General features: G+C 38.3%; 1 protein-coding gene across 4 annotated transcripts in view; it reads left to right on the top strand.

Annotated features, from left to right (window-relative positions):
* The window catches only part of nrp2a (neuropilin 2a), an 87,055-nt gene extending 72,442 nt beyond the window's left edge, over window positions 1–14,613 (top strand). For 2 of the 4 annotated variants that reach the window (XM_079813135.1, XM_079813138.1), the window contains 3 exons: window positions 1,083–1,115; window positions 10,501–10,560; window positions 12,351–14,613. In XM_079813135.1, the coding sequence (XP_079669261.1) occupies window positions 1,083–1,115; window positions 10,501–10,560; window positions 12,351–12,655 (398 nt within the window). In that variant the 3' untranslated portion in view covers window positions 12,656–14,613. Of the gene's footprint in view, window positions 1–1,082; window positions 1,116–5,099; window positions 9,964–10,500; window positions 10,561–12,350 lie in introns of those variants that run through there. The other 2 variants (XM_079813136.1, XM_079813137.1) reach the window with 2 other exon arrangements.
* Window positions 14,614–15,638: the final 1,025 nt, after the last annotated feature.

Genomic DNA, 15,638 nt, shown 5'->3' with positions numbered 1-15,638 from the left:
AGATGCATGTTTATTTGACTTGAAAACAAAAACAGCCATTCACTGCCATTATAAAGCTTGGAAGAGCCAGGACATTTTTAATATAACTCCGATTGTATTCGTCTGAAAGAATAATGTCATATGACTTGAGTAAATCATGGGCTAATTTTAATTTTTGGGTGAACTATCACTTTAATGGTTGAGAATATGGAAAAATTGGGAATAATAAGCAATTGATAATAATAATAATAACAATAATAATAATTAGGGCTGTCAAAAGATTAATCGCGATTAATCACATCCAAAATAAAAGTTTGTGTTTACATAATATATTTGTGTGTACTCTGTATAATTATTATGTAGATATAAATACAAACACATTCATGTATATATTTAAGAAATATTTGCATGTATATACTGTATATACATTTATATAATTTATATTATATATAAATATAAATATTTTATATATAAATATAATAAAATTTTCTTAAATATATACATGCTTGTGTGTGTTTTTATATATAAATTATAATTATACACAGTACACACACATATATTATGTAAACACAAACTTTTATTTTATATGAGATTAATCGCGATTAATCTTTTGACAGCCCTAATAATAATACATTATGATAAAAGGGTATTATTAACGTTTGAGAATATGGCAATTGGGAATAATAAACAATTGATTATTAATAATAATCATAATGTGATTAAACAATATTATTAATCAAATTATTAATGAAAACAATTTTTTTGAAAACTCTAAAGTAAACATTTGGACACATTACATGTTTTGTAGTTAATTAATATGCTTAATTATCATGAAAATAATGTCACAATCCACAAAATCTTAACGGTATTGTATATATCTTATGATTTGAGGGTGAAATATTTCCTTTTGATTTCCTCGGTGGTCTCTGATGTAGGTTATTCTTCATTTTCTGAAGTTCAGTGCATGTTTTCAGAGTCATCAGCGTCTCATACAGTAAGGCAGGGATGTACCTCACTGTTAACCTTACATTACATATTAACATTTTACTCTGTTTGTCTTTCTCTCTTTCTCTGCCTCCCCCATCCTTCTCTCCCTCATCCAGAACCTTTTTCCGCGTTCCCACCGGACATGACCGGTGAGTTTAAACTCTCTGCCTCGGGTGTGAATGTTTGCACTTCCTGCTCTCTGCTCTGCTCAGCAGTTATTGTTTACAGGGAAGATATAGGGTTTGTTTTACTTCCTAGCATGTGGTATTTATGCAGTTAGTTGAGGAGCCTGGGGTTGGGTCGGTTATTTGAGGTGACCAATCCGTTTCTGACATATTTTTTATTACCCGTTAAGGTCCCACTTGGGAAAGATGCCCAAATGTGGACTGTCAGGCTGCTGAACCCATCAGGCTCATGACAGAGACACGTTGTTCCACAATGTGACACAATTTGACGTTCAAGGAATAAATCCCCAGAAATAATAGATATTTCACCCTCATGTTGTTACTAAATGTACTTTCTTGCAAGAAATATTTCAGTCATTATTCGTCGAACATTGTCCCCTCTGTCACAGCTCTCAAATCTCATTCAGGTTGTGTCAAAATTGTACCGTTTGATGCCATTGATTCAGTACATAGCCTATACTTATCACCGGATGGGCATCCTGTCAGTCTATTTTGGAGCCATCTTTCTCCCTTCAGCCTGTTAAGCAGCTATACTAACACTTGCAATTGTACAGTCACGGAAAACCTGGGATTAAACTTTTTTTAAGAAATTGATACTATTTTCAAAGTCTATAGGGAATATAGAAAGGGCAACTTCCTTTGTGCCAAATGTTACTAACGAAAAATTATTTCTTATGGGATGCGAGGTGGTTTTAAATGTGGTCTGTTTAAATCTTCGTTTCGTATGTGAATGCGAATGTGTTGTATTGGAGACATTTGAACTCTAAAGTGCACATTTTATTTATCTAGATTGGTTTTTGAATGGTTGATCCTGCGTTGACTTCATTTGGACCATTAGCAGAGCCGAATAATTGCACATATTGTGTCTAAGATGTATTTTAGACATTGACAGTTATAAATAACTTTTTATAGAACTGTTGAATAATAGCAATATTATAGTTGCAATCACCTGCAGGCTGTAAGATTTTTGCAGATCTGGAGAGCATTAAAGGGATGTCATTTGTCATTACTTACCATGAAGTTGCTCCAAACCTCTGTGAGTGTCTTTCTTCTGTTGAACACAAAATAATTCGGCCAATGACTTCCGTAGTAGGAAAAAAATATGGCTACCATCAACTCTCTGATTACCAACATTCTTCAAAATATCTTCTTTTGTGTTCAACAGAAGAAAGAAACTCATACAGGTTTGGAACAACATAAGGGCGAGTAAACTACAACATTTTAATTTTTGGGTGAACTATCCCTTTAATTTCAAATATTTGTGCCTGAAATAGAAAATAAAATCATCATTCTAACCATTTTTGTAATGAAAAATCCTAGAAAAGACATGACAATTGTTGAAAAGGTGTGGGATCCCAGTATTTGTCAGTGTAAACGGACACATAGGGCCCTATTTTAATGATCAAAGCGTGTGGTCTAAAACGCACAGCGCAAGTGCACGTAGGGCGTGTGCGAATCCACTTTTGCTAGTTTAACGATGGGAAAAATTGGCGCATGGTCTAAAAGGATTGTCCCGAATCTCTTAATGAGTAATGGGTGCGCTTTGGGTGTAACGCGCAAAAAAACCCAATCAGAGTCTCATCTCCCATTCCCTTTAAAAGCCAGTTGCATTTGCACCATGGCGGGTTGCTATTTACATGGCGGAATTTGCGAGTGGAAAGACTGAACGCTTCTCCAGAGAGGAATACTTGTATTTTTAATATTTAAAATGTTTGTGTGCTGCTGCGCATCCCTGTGTGTGTAACAAGCAGAGTGCATTGTGCACCCACCTATGGGCGTGTATATTACTAACGTGCTCTTTAAATAACACAAAAAATACTGTACTATTGACTTTAGACCAAGTTTTTGTTGGTCAATGGCACAGTCGTTTTCAGTTGCCTCAAAATAGCAACGTATATAACAACAATGCACCTGAACACACCTCGTTTTCAGACCAGACCAGTTTAAATAGCAAATGCATTATCTATTTAAACAACGTGACTGGACGTGAAATTGATAACTGCGTCAGGCTGAAACTAGCAAAAAACACTTGCGTCGTGCCTGGCACCGCATTGTACCAGGTATATGATAGGGCCCATAGACATGAATTTTTCCTCTTCAAGTGACTGCAGTCCAACACTGAACACTGAGAAGCAGTTTGATGGTTTTTATATTTGGAGCTCCATTTCATTTTTGTTTTTTTTTCATAAAAATAAAAAAAATTCTTGCATTGACAAGAATACCTAAACAAGCGACCAGCATTTTAGCACCTCCACTTCTTTTCGTGAAATGAGTGTCAATAAAAGACACAGGCAGAGCCAAGTCGCTCTCCCTAATGAGTGGCTCAGTCATGCTCCGTGGCTGAATATAGCATAACAAGATGTCTGCCTGTGCCGGGTTCTGCTCAGATGGCAGCATTGCATCAGAGACTCAGGGTATGTCTCGGAGTCCCTGGAGAACTGTTTTATTGTCATTCTTCTTCTCACACAGTGCTTACTAATCCATGAGATAGACAAAGCAGAGCTGACAAGACCCTCTGCTTCCACTTGTTGTGTGATCATAATGTTTGTTACTATTTTGGTTTCTTTCGTCAACATGTACAGTTGTTTTTATTTTCAGTCTGTCAGAAATTGGTCAAAGCTTGTTCAAATTTAAATTCAACATGCGGCATTTCACTGTGGCTTTAAATTATGCTTTTTAGAGCAGTTGAACTCATCTAGTAGCGTTGTGGTTTGTGTGAAAATTATCGCAACCCCTCAAGTTTTACACTAGAGGTTGTAATTTAACTTACAAACCTGATGTGTGGATTAATTCATACATCTATAGCAATTATTCATATTTTTCTCATGATATTGTAACTTTTTAAAATGTATTAACTTGTGTATTTTAATTAATGTTTTTTAATATACATAAAAATAATTTGATACATTTTATTATATATTATTTTTATTTTATTTATTTTTATTTATTATTAAATAATATAAAATTAATACTAGTTTATTTATTTATTTAGTGTGCATTCATATAATTTCAGTAGTTCAATTAATGATAATCAAAGTTCATGAAATAAGTAATTACACAATTTTGACCTGAAAATATCAAAGTGGTGTCAAAGTTATAGGTTCATTGCACTTTTCAACCTCTCGGAATTTAAGTACTGATAAAGAAAATTGAGTAAAAATGGCAGAATTTATTTTATGTGATTGATGTAAGTTTGATGGACAGAAACATCGATTAAAAACATGGCATTCTAGACAAAATTGGAGCAAAACCATGCCAAAAGTCTTGTATGCGGTCACACTCTCTAAATCTCAGTTGCAATCCATTTATGATATACAGTGATGCATCACAAAATATTGACGAAGTTGGCGATGCCCAGCCCTATTAAAAGCTCCTACTATAGTCAAGGATCTGTCAGCATTCTGCAATAACCAGAGGACAAACTGAGGGAGAACAGAATGCATGTGCCTCTGCTTGGCAAAACAGCCTCTTGTTTGAATGCAGCCCCAATGTTACCCCTAAGACATAACGGTTTAGAGAACTATCAGCACTATCTGCCCTTTGAGTAGTCCTGGAGAGCCGCTTGTCCCAAATCCAGCATGCAAAAAATATGATTTATAGTATGGCATCCCCACTCCCCAGGACTAGAGCGGTCTTTATTTGCAACATGCTTGGACTCTGACTCAGGTGCCTATTTGAAAGCACGTTACATAACAGCACTGCATTCGCACCCATTGTTTCACTGTACACGGCGCTATGCAACCCAACTTAGATCCCTCAATAACTGTTCCTCTACTGGGAAGCGATCATTTCATGGTGATTTCAAACAGTGAAACATGGAGCATGAAGCTTCTACCCAACACGATCGTATGCCAAAAAACAGTCAATACTGCATCTTTCATTAGTGTGTTTGCATTTGAACCTAGCAGTCGTGTGGCGTGTTTCACAGTTTGTATATCTCTCCACCAGGGGGAGCCCTACCTGGCAAGAGTGAGCCAACAATAGATACGCTGTCAGTACCTGCTGTTTTGCCCAACTGGTATTACATAATGGCTGGTGGAGGAGCCATCTTGTTCCTGGTTATTGTCATTGTCATGGCCGTTAGCTGTCGCCATCTTACGGCCAGGAGGAACCAACCCACAATGGCCTACTACAGCCCCCACAGTGCACATCACCCAAACGGCGGCGTGCACAGGCCTGGGGTGACACCCAAATTGACTGTATGGGTTGAGAAGGGCGATGGGAATTCCTACTGGTGAGAGACCTGGACTAAAGGTTTAGAGTCATAATGCTGCCTTCATGAAGGAAGTCCTTGATGAAGCAGGTCTCAGACTGAAGAGTTGGAGGAGAATGCTTAAAGAAAGCTCCCAGATGCTTGGATTCGAATGCATCCGGATGAACCCAACACTTCGATTTTTCTGTTTCCTCATTCTTTTCGTGTTCTTTTCTTTCTTGGATTCTAACGACCCTGTCTTACTGGTGTGCTCAGCTTGTTTACCACATCTAGCCAGCTCATACTCATCTGGAGGGACCTTCTCCAAGAGTGAATCTGTATCCAGCCTCATGATGAACGCCGAGCCAAGAGGACGTGTTTTCCAGTGACCTTAATCGCTGATCCTGGACTGACTTCGATCCACTGTGCTGTACTTATGTTAAATCGATGTGGTCAGAACATTGGGGAGTTAAGAGCTGTTGTGGACATGCTGTCTGACACAATGTTTGCACTTTGACTAGTCCCTGAGATTGATCATGAGTACCTCTTTACCTTATTATAGCAGAACAAGAGAACAGACCTTTGGTGAAAGAGAGAACGCAAAGCTTTCAGATAAATTAAAGCATAAAGGCAGGGAGCTCCAATACTGAGAATGTGCTTCTTAGCACTTTTTGAATACAACGCAAGCATGATTTAATTAGTAATAAGGGAAGGTGAAGTATTGCATAAAAGGTTTCTGCATGTAAACAACTTGAGTTAAGACTAAAAAATGGAGAGCCCACAAGCTGTCATGATGAACATTGCCTTAAAGTCAACATGAAATCAAAATAGAGTTTCTTAAAACATGTTCTTGGTCTTATTGTGAGCGACTGAGCAGCGTGCTTTGTTCCAACAAGAAAAAAAGGTTTCAAAAAAAGGACGTTAACGTTAACGTGTATGTTTTCCGCCGACATCGCTTAGATTGTGCCAATTATTGGTTAACATTAACGTGAAGGAAATGCAGCCTTTCTAAAACCTAGTCAATTTTTAACACAATAGATTAATGCCAGTTTTTAATAACGTAATAAATACTGCTTCAAACTATGACAGATTTAAAAAGTAGGTAGTGCCCCACAATCCACTGAAGGCCAACTTTTCAATCAGTTCTTGATTAATAAAATTGTCTCATTTTAATTGGAAATGCATCATTATGGAAGAAAAAGGGGTTGTGGATTTTCTTTCATGTTGACTTTACTTGCATTAGGCAGGGTTTCATATCAATGATGTGCTAAAGCTAAATGAATTGATGGCGCCACCTTTGAGATTAGAGAAAGGGAGTCTTCATGTTTTGTGTTTATTTCTGTGTTCTCTGCGGCAGTATCTAGGTTATTCCTTTGTATCTCGCATTTCTCACATTTTTTCCCAAAGATCCCCCAAAACTGCGTTGGCGTGTGTTATTCTGAGCAAACGCTTGCTGGTGTTGAGGCTCCAAAAACAAGTCCCATAAACAAAGACAGCTGTTTCCTTTCTCCGTTTCCATGCGATGAGGAAGCGCTGAGCGCTGGGGCGGGAGAGAACTTTGTGCAGATATCAACACCTGGTAGCAATTTTGGTTCACTGAAGCGTCGTGAAGCGTCAAGAGTGATTAGTAAATGGTGTCCAAGACTGCCATATGCTTTTTCATAGCCATGTTGAATCACTTATTGAATTGAGTTGTCATTCAGTTTTATAGGTTAAATGTATCAGGACAGTTGGAGCATCACAAACAAACTACTTTGGATGTACCATTTGATTATCATGTGTATATGCCATAGTATTTAAATGGTACTCCAAGGTATTACCATATTATAAATGTCCAAAGCATTAACTATGTATTATTAGGAATAGGTCACCACAAAATGAAAAGTCACTGTCATGTTATTTCAGACTTGACTTTCTTTTATGATCTTCTTTCTTTTGCGAAACACAAAATGAAATGTTTTGAAGAACGTTCACACTGCTCATTTAGGTGAAATTGAAAAAAACAACAACTCATATTTGTATAAGTCTTCTGAAGCCATATGATGGCTTCATATGAGCTAATAATGTAATCGTTGCTAAATTATTTGCATTGGTGTATAATCATATATTATGGCAAGTTTTACAACAATGGTTCCCGAATATGCCACACTTTTCTGTTATTTTTTGACAACGTTCATCCCCATTTTGCGCTTTTATTTGATAGAAAAACACAGTGCAAACATTTTTCAAGATTGTCTTTCACATTTGAAAGAAAGTCATACGGGTTTGGAACGACGGATGATGACAGAATTTGCTTTTCATGTAAACTTTAGCTTTAAGAACATTCAGCAGATCTAGAATCAGGGTTCAAAGTATTTCAATACATGACATATAGAGCTGTTCAAAATGGAAATAAAAAAGATAAAGACCCCTGGCTCCTCGGGGGCTTTTTAATGCCATTTTCGTGAGGTGGTAAGAGATGTTTTGGCACCGTCAAGCAATGTGCTTTTAAAGCAGCCACTTTATCGCTCCTTTCTTCCCTAAACTGTGTCCCCCATTTCTTTCTTCACTCTTAATATTTTTTAATTAGTTAATGGACCAGATACCATTTATTAAAGCTGCTATAGGCGTTCCGGCCCCCGCCCCGTGCCTCTCGTCGACTCGGGAAACCACATTAATGAGTGCGAGCGTTCCCTTGAGAACGCCGTCAACACGTCACCCAGCGAGGCGTAATGCCAAACAGCCATTCTTCTCGCGCTCTTAAATGCATCAAGTATACTGAACCGAGACGCTTCTAATTAAAGTGCCCCTAATATGCTATTTTAAAGTTTCCTAATTTTGTTTTGGAGGTCTCCTACAACAGGTTTACATGCATCAAAGGTCAAAAAAACACTTTTGATTTTCATAATATACATTGCACATCACCATATTTTTCAATGACTCTCAAACGACTCAACGGTTAATCAGTCTCTCTGAATGCCTCCTTTGTGATAGCCTACTCTGCTTTGATTGGCCAGATGGCCCCGTCTTTTACAATTTGTCTACAGCTTACAGCACTTGTCGGAAGCTAAACGCCCATTACCTTAACTGAATTTCAGATCCGGAGGGGTCCTAAAGCTCAGCGATTATACACACTGTAAAGACAGTAGAAATGACGTCGATTTTACCATATCAATCCGAACGCGAGTCCGATGATAAAACATTGGAAGAACTAATTATTTAACCCAAACCTCCATCACAAGGACAACTAGAGCAGGATGTTTCTCTGATAAACTACTCATTTTGAGGTGAGATGTTGCAACTATAATTCCTCATTATCAGAATTAACAAGTGTATGTCCATCAACAAACCCATTGTGTATATTTCAAATTTATTGCGGTGCACTTGCGGGAACTGTATCAATAACAGTGCATATGTTAGCTGAGCACTAATCTGAATGACCAATGTTATATTAATGTTTGTAAAACAAATCTCGCACCATCCTTTATCTTTACTCGAAGTAGTAAGAACAACAGATAATCTGCATTAATAGACACAGTTTTAGGTAATAGTGGCCCACAGCTGATTAGCAAAAGTATTTCAGTAAGACAGTAATAACGTGAGTTACCCGGTTAACCAGAGACCTACACAAAACTGAACACCCGGTAGAAAATATACACATCAATAATTATTCATACTTACAGGTTGTGATTCTGAGGAGCAAGCTGGTCTAAATAAACTTGGTACTAACCTATCTTTCAAGAGCAAGTGTTTTGCGAATCCCGCGCGGAACTTTGACGTTTGAGAGCGGGTCAAGTTGTTCGCGGGCGGACAATGTACAACATAGGCGGGCATTATGCAAATGTCTTTTCTAGTGACATAGAACCATCACACCGTGAGATTTGAATTACAGACGACTTGTTTAGGCGGTTCATAGTCGATTCTTTCTTTAGGAGACAATAATGTTATCTTGCACTTTCGACTTTACAACTTTGCAGAACGTTTCCATTCACAAACAGCTCTACTACACACTTCATGAAAGGGAATATTCGAAAAAAACATAATAGGGGCACTTTAAGCAGAACATTTTATTTTCAAAGAGCGGAGGATTGCGGTTGATGCTCACACTCCTGCAAATGTCTCCCCGGATTCGAATGACTCACGCTACTTTTGGACACGGGCATCTCAGGGGTTGTCGAACAGTCAACAGCATTCTCCTCGGACGTGGGGAGTTGGGTAGAATAGATCGCTCACAATGGATCCAGTCAGGCTACCGCCTTCACATCCGTAGAGTGCGAGCTCTCACATTGATTTCTCTGCTTTTAGACACAGCGGGCTCCGACTGGGACGTTTTTGGAACAAAGCAACGCTGATCCATAAAGCCATTTGAAAGTTATGGGCCTTTTATTGTACCGCAAAGCTTACTAAGGTGGTGGTGGTGATGCTTCTGATCCAGACTATGAATTGAATCACGATGATGAGGATGATGATGATAATGCACTTTGCTTTATGAAAGTACCTTCTAACTGTGGTCAGCCTATACCTCAACTTTGAAATTAGTAAATTGTTTAAAATGCGAATGTGAACAAGATATTTTTGCTTGATGAATTTGTGTCTTGAAAACCTGATTTTAAAATGTGACAATAAAATCTTATTTTTCTAATCGTCACTTCTTTTTATATCCATTTATATCAGTGCAGTAATAGACATTGGCCTATTTTTGCTGCTATATTTGTGTGTGCCCTGAATGTGTAAATGCTGGTGTGCTTCAATTAGTAATTATGTAGGTCACATGATGTTATTTTCTGTGCTCTGTAATTATGTTACAAATATTACGTACATTTATTCATTTATTGCTTAGCCTCAAGTCTCAAAATATACTTATTTACACTCATGACTCTACTATACGCAAGTATGTGAATGCGAACGTAAATTAGTAGGTTTGTTAAAGTTACTGTAAATCTAAATTCTCAATAATCAAATGTTGTTGTTATGTCTGGTCACAGATATTTGAAGAATGAACGCCAAGTATGTAGTATGCGAACATGCGAGTTAGCCAAGCTTTCGCATCTGCATACTTGCATAGAGTATGTTTCTGGCACAACATTTATTGTAAGTTTGCAATAATGTTCCTTTGAGCACAAAACACTTTATATCATTTTGTATATTTCAATACAGTGTCTTCGCTTCTATCCACAGTTAAAAAGCCAACGGTTGGAAATGGGCGTCTCTTTAACGGGAAGGACCACATAAATGCAGGTTAGTTCCCACAATACATACATACTGTACATAATATATATAATATATTAACCAAGTTTCAAAGAACGGGAACCAGGAGTGGGAAATCTTTCATCTATTGGGTTTTATCGCTCTCAAGTTTTCAGATTATAAAGCCAAAACAAAAACAGATGGTTTGGACACATTTAAAGTGAACATGAAATCAAAATCCACCCCTAATTACTTCAATAATGCATGTTTTTGTGGTCTTATTGTGAATGTTATGTCAGTGCATATATATAAAAAATTATTTGTCAAATCAATTCTTAAATTTTTTCCCCCTCTTTGAAGTTTTATTTGAAAATACATCACATTATGTAATTCATTTGGTTTTGAATGCCGCTTCCCATTCCTCTGCATATGTTTGTATGGGTAGTGCTGACATGCTACAGTGTGCTTGTGTGGGTATGTACGTGTCTGTCTGTTACACTCGAATCACCCTCACCCCGCATTTCTGCACAAAAACAAAAACCATCTCCGGTTATCAGACTTTCCGCCCTCCTCCTTCCTGCTATCACACAGTTGGAATCCATCTTACTCATAAAGATGTCTTTGTTTTGGCTCTTAAATAAATAAATAAAAAAGACAAGGATGAGTTAATTACCCAACCGAAATCTGTTCATCCTTACAGACTGTCAACCCCCTTCCGTCTGTCTTTCTTTCACTCTCCCTTTATCGATGTATTCCATCTTTTTCTCATTTCCCCCCTACTCTAATACAATGTAATGAAGTCTGTGTTTAGCTAACACTCTTCACAAGCTGTCAATCACCTCGGGAACCCATTTGTTGGAACTAAAGGGGCAAAGGGAAATTTGCTTTAACAAAATGCAACAGATAGCAGTCAATGTGCAAAAGCGGCTCAGCTGGTGTGAGTTTTGGCATCGGCCCGCTGTCAAAAGCAGCCTAATTAAGCCTAATGCAACCGCTAGCAAGGCGCAGGGTGCCACAAAAGAGTTTACAGCTTAGTTTTGTCAGCTGAATACAGCCATGCCGACACCGTTCCCCCTCAGACCAGGCCATTAGTTTGTTATACTTTATGCGTCTTCCTCAATGGGATAGTATGCAGGAAAACAAACTAAAACTTCTGTTTAGCCTCCAAAGGCTGCAGTGTTGAACAAAACATGCGTACAAATACGTGCTATAGAGGTATACCACTGATTACTATTAATTTACCATGGTATATGGTATAGAAGTAGTTTGGAGTACCATGGTACTACCACAAAAACATAGTAATACCATTCTACTGTATTTTGCACTACTGTGGTGTTTTGAACATGTTAGTACTGTGGTATGCTTGATATGATATGATATATGAATTTAAGTACCATGGTATTACCATCTTATGCCATTTCTGTACCATGACAGTACTTGTAAGTGTACAATCTGACACCATCACTATATTTTTAGGGAGAAATAACACTCCTTTAAAGAATACCATGATGTTACCACAAAAACATGGTAATGCCATGGTACATTTTGGTACTTTTGTACTTACAAAAATGTTTTTGGACATGGTACTGTGATATTTTGGACATGTGCTATGGTATTCTTGAAAATACCATGGTTTACCATATAAAAACCATGGTACATGAATTTCACTGCTTTTTTTGTAAGGGTACTCTCTGATACATTACTATTTGTGGGGGGAGATGACACTTCTTCAACGAATACCATGGTATTACAATGTATCATGTCCAGAAACAAAAGTTTATGTGCATGATTTTGTTGTGAACATTGTCTTAATGCGTTCTCCCTTCCTTATGTTGTTGTAGGTTTCCAGTTTCCAGAGTGGAGCACATCCGAAACGCCATCGGAGCCTCCGGTGACACATGTGGTCGATAAGGACAACGCATGGCTGTACTCCCTGGACCCCATTCTCCTGACCATCATCGTCATGAGCTCTCTGGGTGTTCTCCTAGGTGCCGTGTGCGCCGGCCTCCTCCTTTACTGCACCTGCTCGTACGGCGGCTTGACGTCACGCTCGTCCACCACCTTGGAGAACTACAACTTTGAGCTGTACGACGGGATTAAGCACAAAGTGAAGCTCAACCAACAGCGCTGCTGCTCTGAGGCTTGAGGAGAACAGATGGGGAGATATCAAGTATCCTAAAATGACCTCAAAGTAACCCGATTTGACTCTTTGAAGAGACGAGCCTCATCTCTTAGTATTCCTGGAATGCATGTCCATCTCAGCTGGAGAGCTCCTAGACTGAACTTCTCCTGGAGCTTATTTTCCAAGCAGTCATGCTTACTCAGCTCTAATGCTGCTGCCAAGGACGTCCTCGTCTTTCACTGGATTACATCAAAAATGGAGCACTTGGTGCCACAAGTTTGAAACCCTTTCCATGGCTCAGCCTCAAAATAAATGTTGAAACATATCAATGTTCTGCTATTCCAAAAAAGATGAGAGTATATCAGCTTAGATTTTTAAGAGGTCTAGTTTTTAAAATGGGAGATCTGAGGCTAAACTTTTAAGCCACAAACTTCTGTCCCCCGTCATTCCCAAAAGTACATTTTGTGGCCTAGGATGTGGTGAATTGTTTTTAAAGGCTTTGATGGGTTGGTTTAATGTTGCTTTATTGTTTTTCCCTCTGAGAGAAGTTCAGTAGCCCAGGGTGATTATACGTCACCATTATTGTGTGTTTACAACCCATTGCTTTCAGTCCACCATTTTGTGTTTCTCTCGTCAGTCTGACAGTTTGGAAATTGAAAAGTAAGACAGATTAAGAAGCAAAGGGTTCATAGATTTAGTTTTAGGCACTGTGTGTTTGGTGGATTGTGTTCTGGAAAAAAAGGCACCACACATGTTTGAAACGACTAAGGATTTTGTCAGTGCAACCTATGGATTGCTGTAACTGGGAGACAAAGCTAATGTGTGAGCTTCGAGCTAGCAAACAGGCACTAAATAATGTGAAACAATTGTTGAAAGGCTGGCAGGTACTTAAGGGATAAGTTTGAAATACAATTTCTCTCATTTTTACTCTGGGCCTTCAAGAATGCTACAGTTATTGGCTCAGAGACGTTCAGGTCCACTGTTTGTATTTTGTAAAAGGAAGGTTCATTTTCAAAAATAGACTCAAATCTACACCAGTTTGCTGTGCCAGTCATGTACAGTATATCTTGGCTCAAACAAATATTTTTTACACATGACTGTTTAAAGCGCCTAAAATTAGTGTTAAAATAGTTTAGATTTGGATCAATGTGAAGCAAAAAAAAAAAAGTGTATACGTACATATTTAATATATTTTTTCAAATCCTTTTTGAGAGGCCAAGATGAGTGCGACAGAACCTGTCAAAACATGAATGAAGCTTAAAAATATAATACATTTGTTATTCTTTTAGGTTATTTTCAAACCGGTTAGGACCTGACACAGAGCCTTGAGGAACACCAATACTTTCAAATGTATATCATACAGCAGTTCTAGTTTCCTGACCCTAGTTTCATTCTCAGTTGAATTGTTTCCCTTTTTTAATCTGTTTTGTTTCCATGCTAAGGCTTTATGTTAACAGGAGACAGGTTTGGTTGTAAATCTGCTCCCCTGCGGTTTTCAAAGACTGGGAAAAGTTGGAACACAGATGCCGTAAATCTTTACCTACTTGCTCAGATGGGATTCCTCACCTTCGAAAACAGATTGTTGGAGTTGGTGACAACCCAAAGCACACTACACCTCTGCAGAATAAGACACGTTATGAGAGTCTGGGATCTTAGATATGGAGTTTTGAGACACTGATAGGCGAGCCTATATGTTTCTACTGAACCCTGCTTGATCCGTGTACTCCTTATCTTCTTGAAGACTCTTGCTACTGGACCTCTGGACTTTTGCAAGTGCCTTGGAGCTACTCTGTTCCAGCCTCGGCTCTGGACCTGAAAAAGACTGCTTTGGAGCTTTTGTCTGTCTTAAACACTCGAAATACTTGAGAATCACAGCACTGGGTATAATTCCAGTCTCTCTCTGGACACTTTGTACAGAAATTGTGCTTTTTATGATGATGATTATTGTTATTATGATTATTTAATAAAGGATGGTTAACATAGTGGGTTGATGTGCTGTTGAACACTCTCGAGTTCTTGAGTTTCGATGTTACAAGAGCAAGGGGTAATGGGATTGTTAAATGATTAGAATTGACATTGCTCAACACGCTCACTTGCATGCAATTGATGTTACAAATACCAGACCAGTACATACAGTAACGTGCCTCCATTAAATATCATCAACACATTCAATCCTAAATACACACAAACTCCCTCAGTCTTTCTATCTTTCCAGCAATGTCTGCCACAGTTTCTCTCATCTCCCCATGGGCTCCCATTAGCACGGACCTTCAGTCGCCTTCATTTAGGGGCTCACAACATCAAAGCTTTGAAGTGCCTTACTGTTCCACCCCCCAAAGTTCCCTTCATCCCTCCACCTCATCCAACCACCCAGTTGCATCCATTTAACTATTTCTCTACCTCAGCTTTCTCTCTGCTCCATAGTGTGCCTGCCTTTAGCGTTACTACTGTGACCGTTTCACTGACTAATGATGTGTACAGTAAGGTCGATCGAATCAGCCTTCAAAAAACCTTTAAAAAAACATCATCAAATATAAACCTATAACTGTCCTACAGTCCACAGACATCAATTTTACAATCAGGTTTGTCTGTCTGAACTATTTTTTAAAAGGTTTTCCTTCAGTAGCATACAAACCATGTCAAGTAAAAAACAGTTTGAAATACTTGCGCCATCTTAAATGACTAAAATTACACCAAATTAATGTTTAATAAAGCGGCTCCTATTATGAATTTTCACTTTTTCAACTTTAGTTAGTGGCTGTGTAATGTTGCTGTTTGAGCATAAAAAAGTCCATTCCAAAGGAACATATTTGATTTAACAGAATCCACTTTCCAACTACAACGGACGGCTAGTTTGGACTACAACCCATTTTTCCTGTGCTTTGTGAAGACATAATATTACTCATTTAAATAATCTCCACCCACGGGAATACTCAAAAAAAGGTGCGAGGCCTGGATGAGCTGCATTAGAGAAGACAGTGATATCGCTATGTCAAAGAGACGCTGT

The sequence above is a fragment of the Gobio gobio genome (assembly GCF_949357685.1).
Source record: "Gobio gobio genome assembly, chromosome: 3".
In the NCBI taxonomy this organism is placed as follows: Eukaryota; Metazoa; Chordata; class Actinopteri; order Cypriniformes; family Gobionidae; genus Gobio; species Gobio gobio.
Note: the sequence above shows the minus strand (reverse complement) of the source record. Positions and strands in the feature narration are given on the sequence as shown.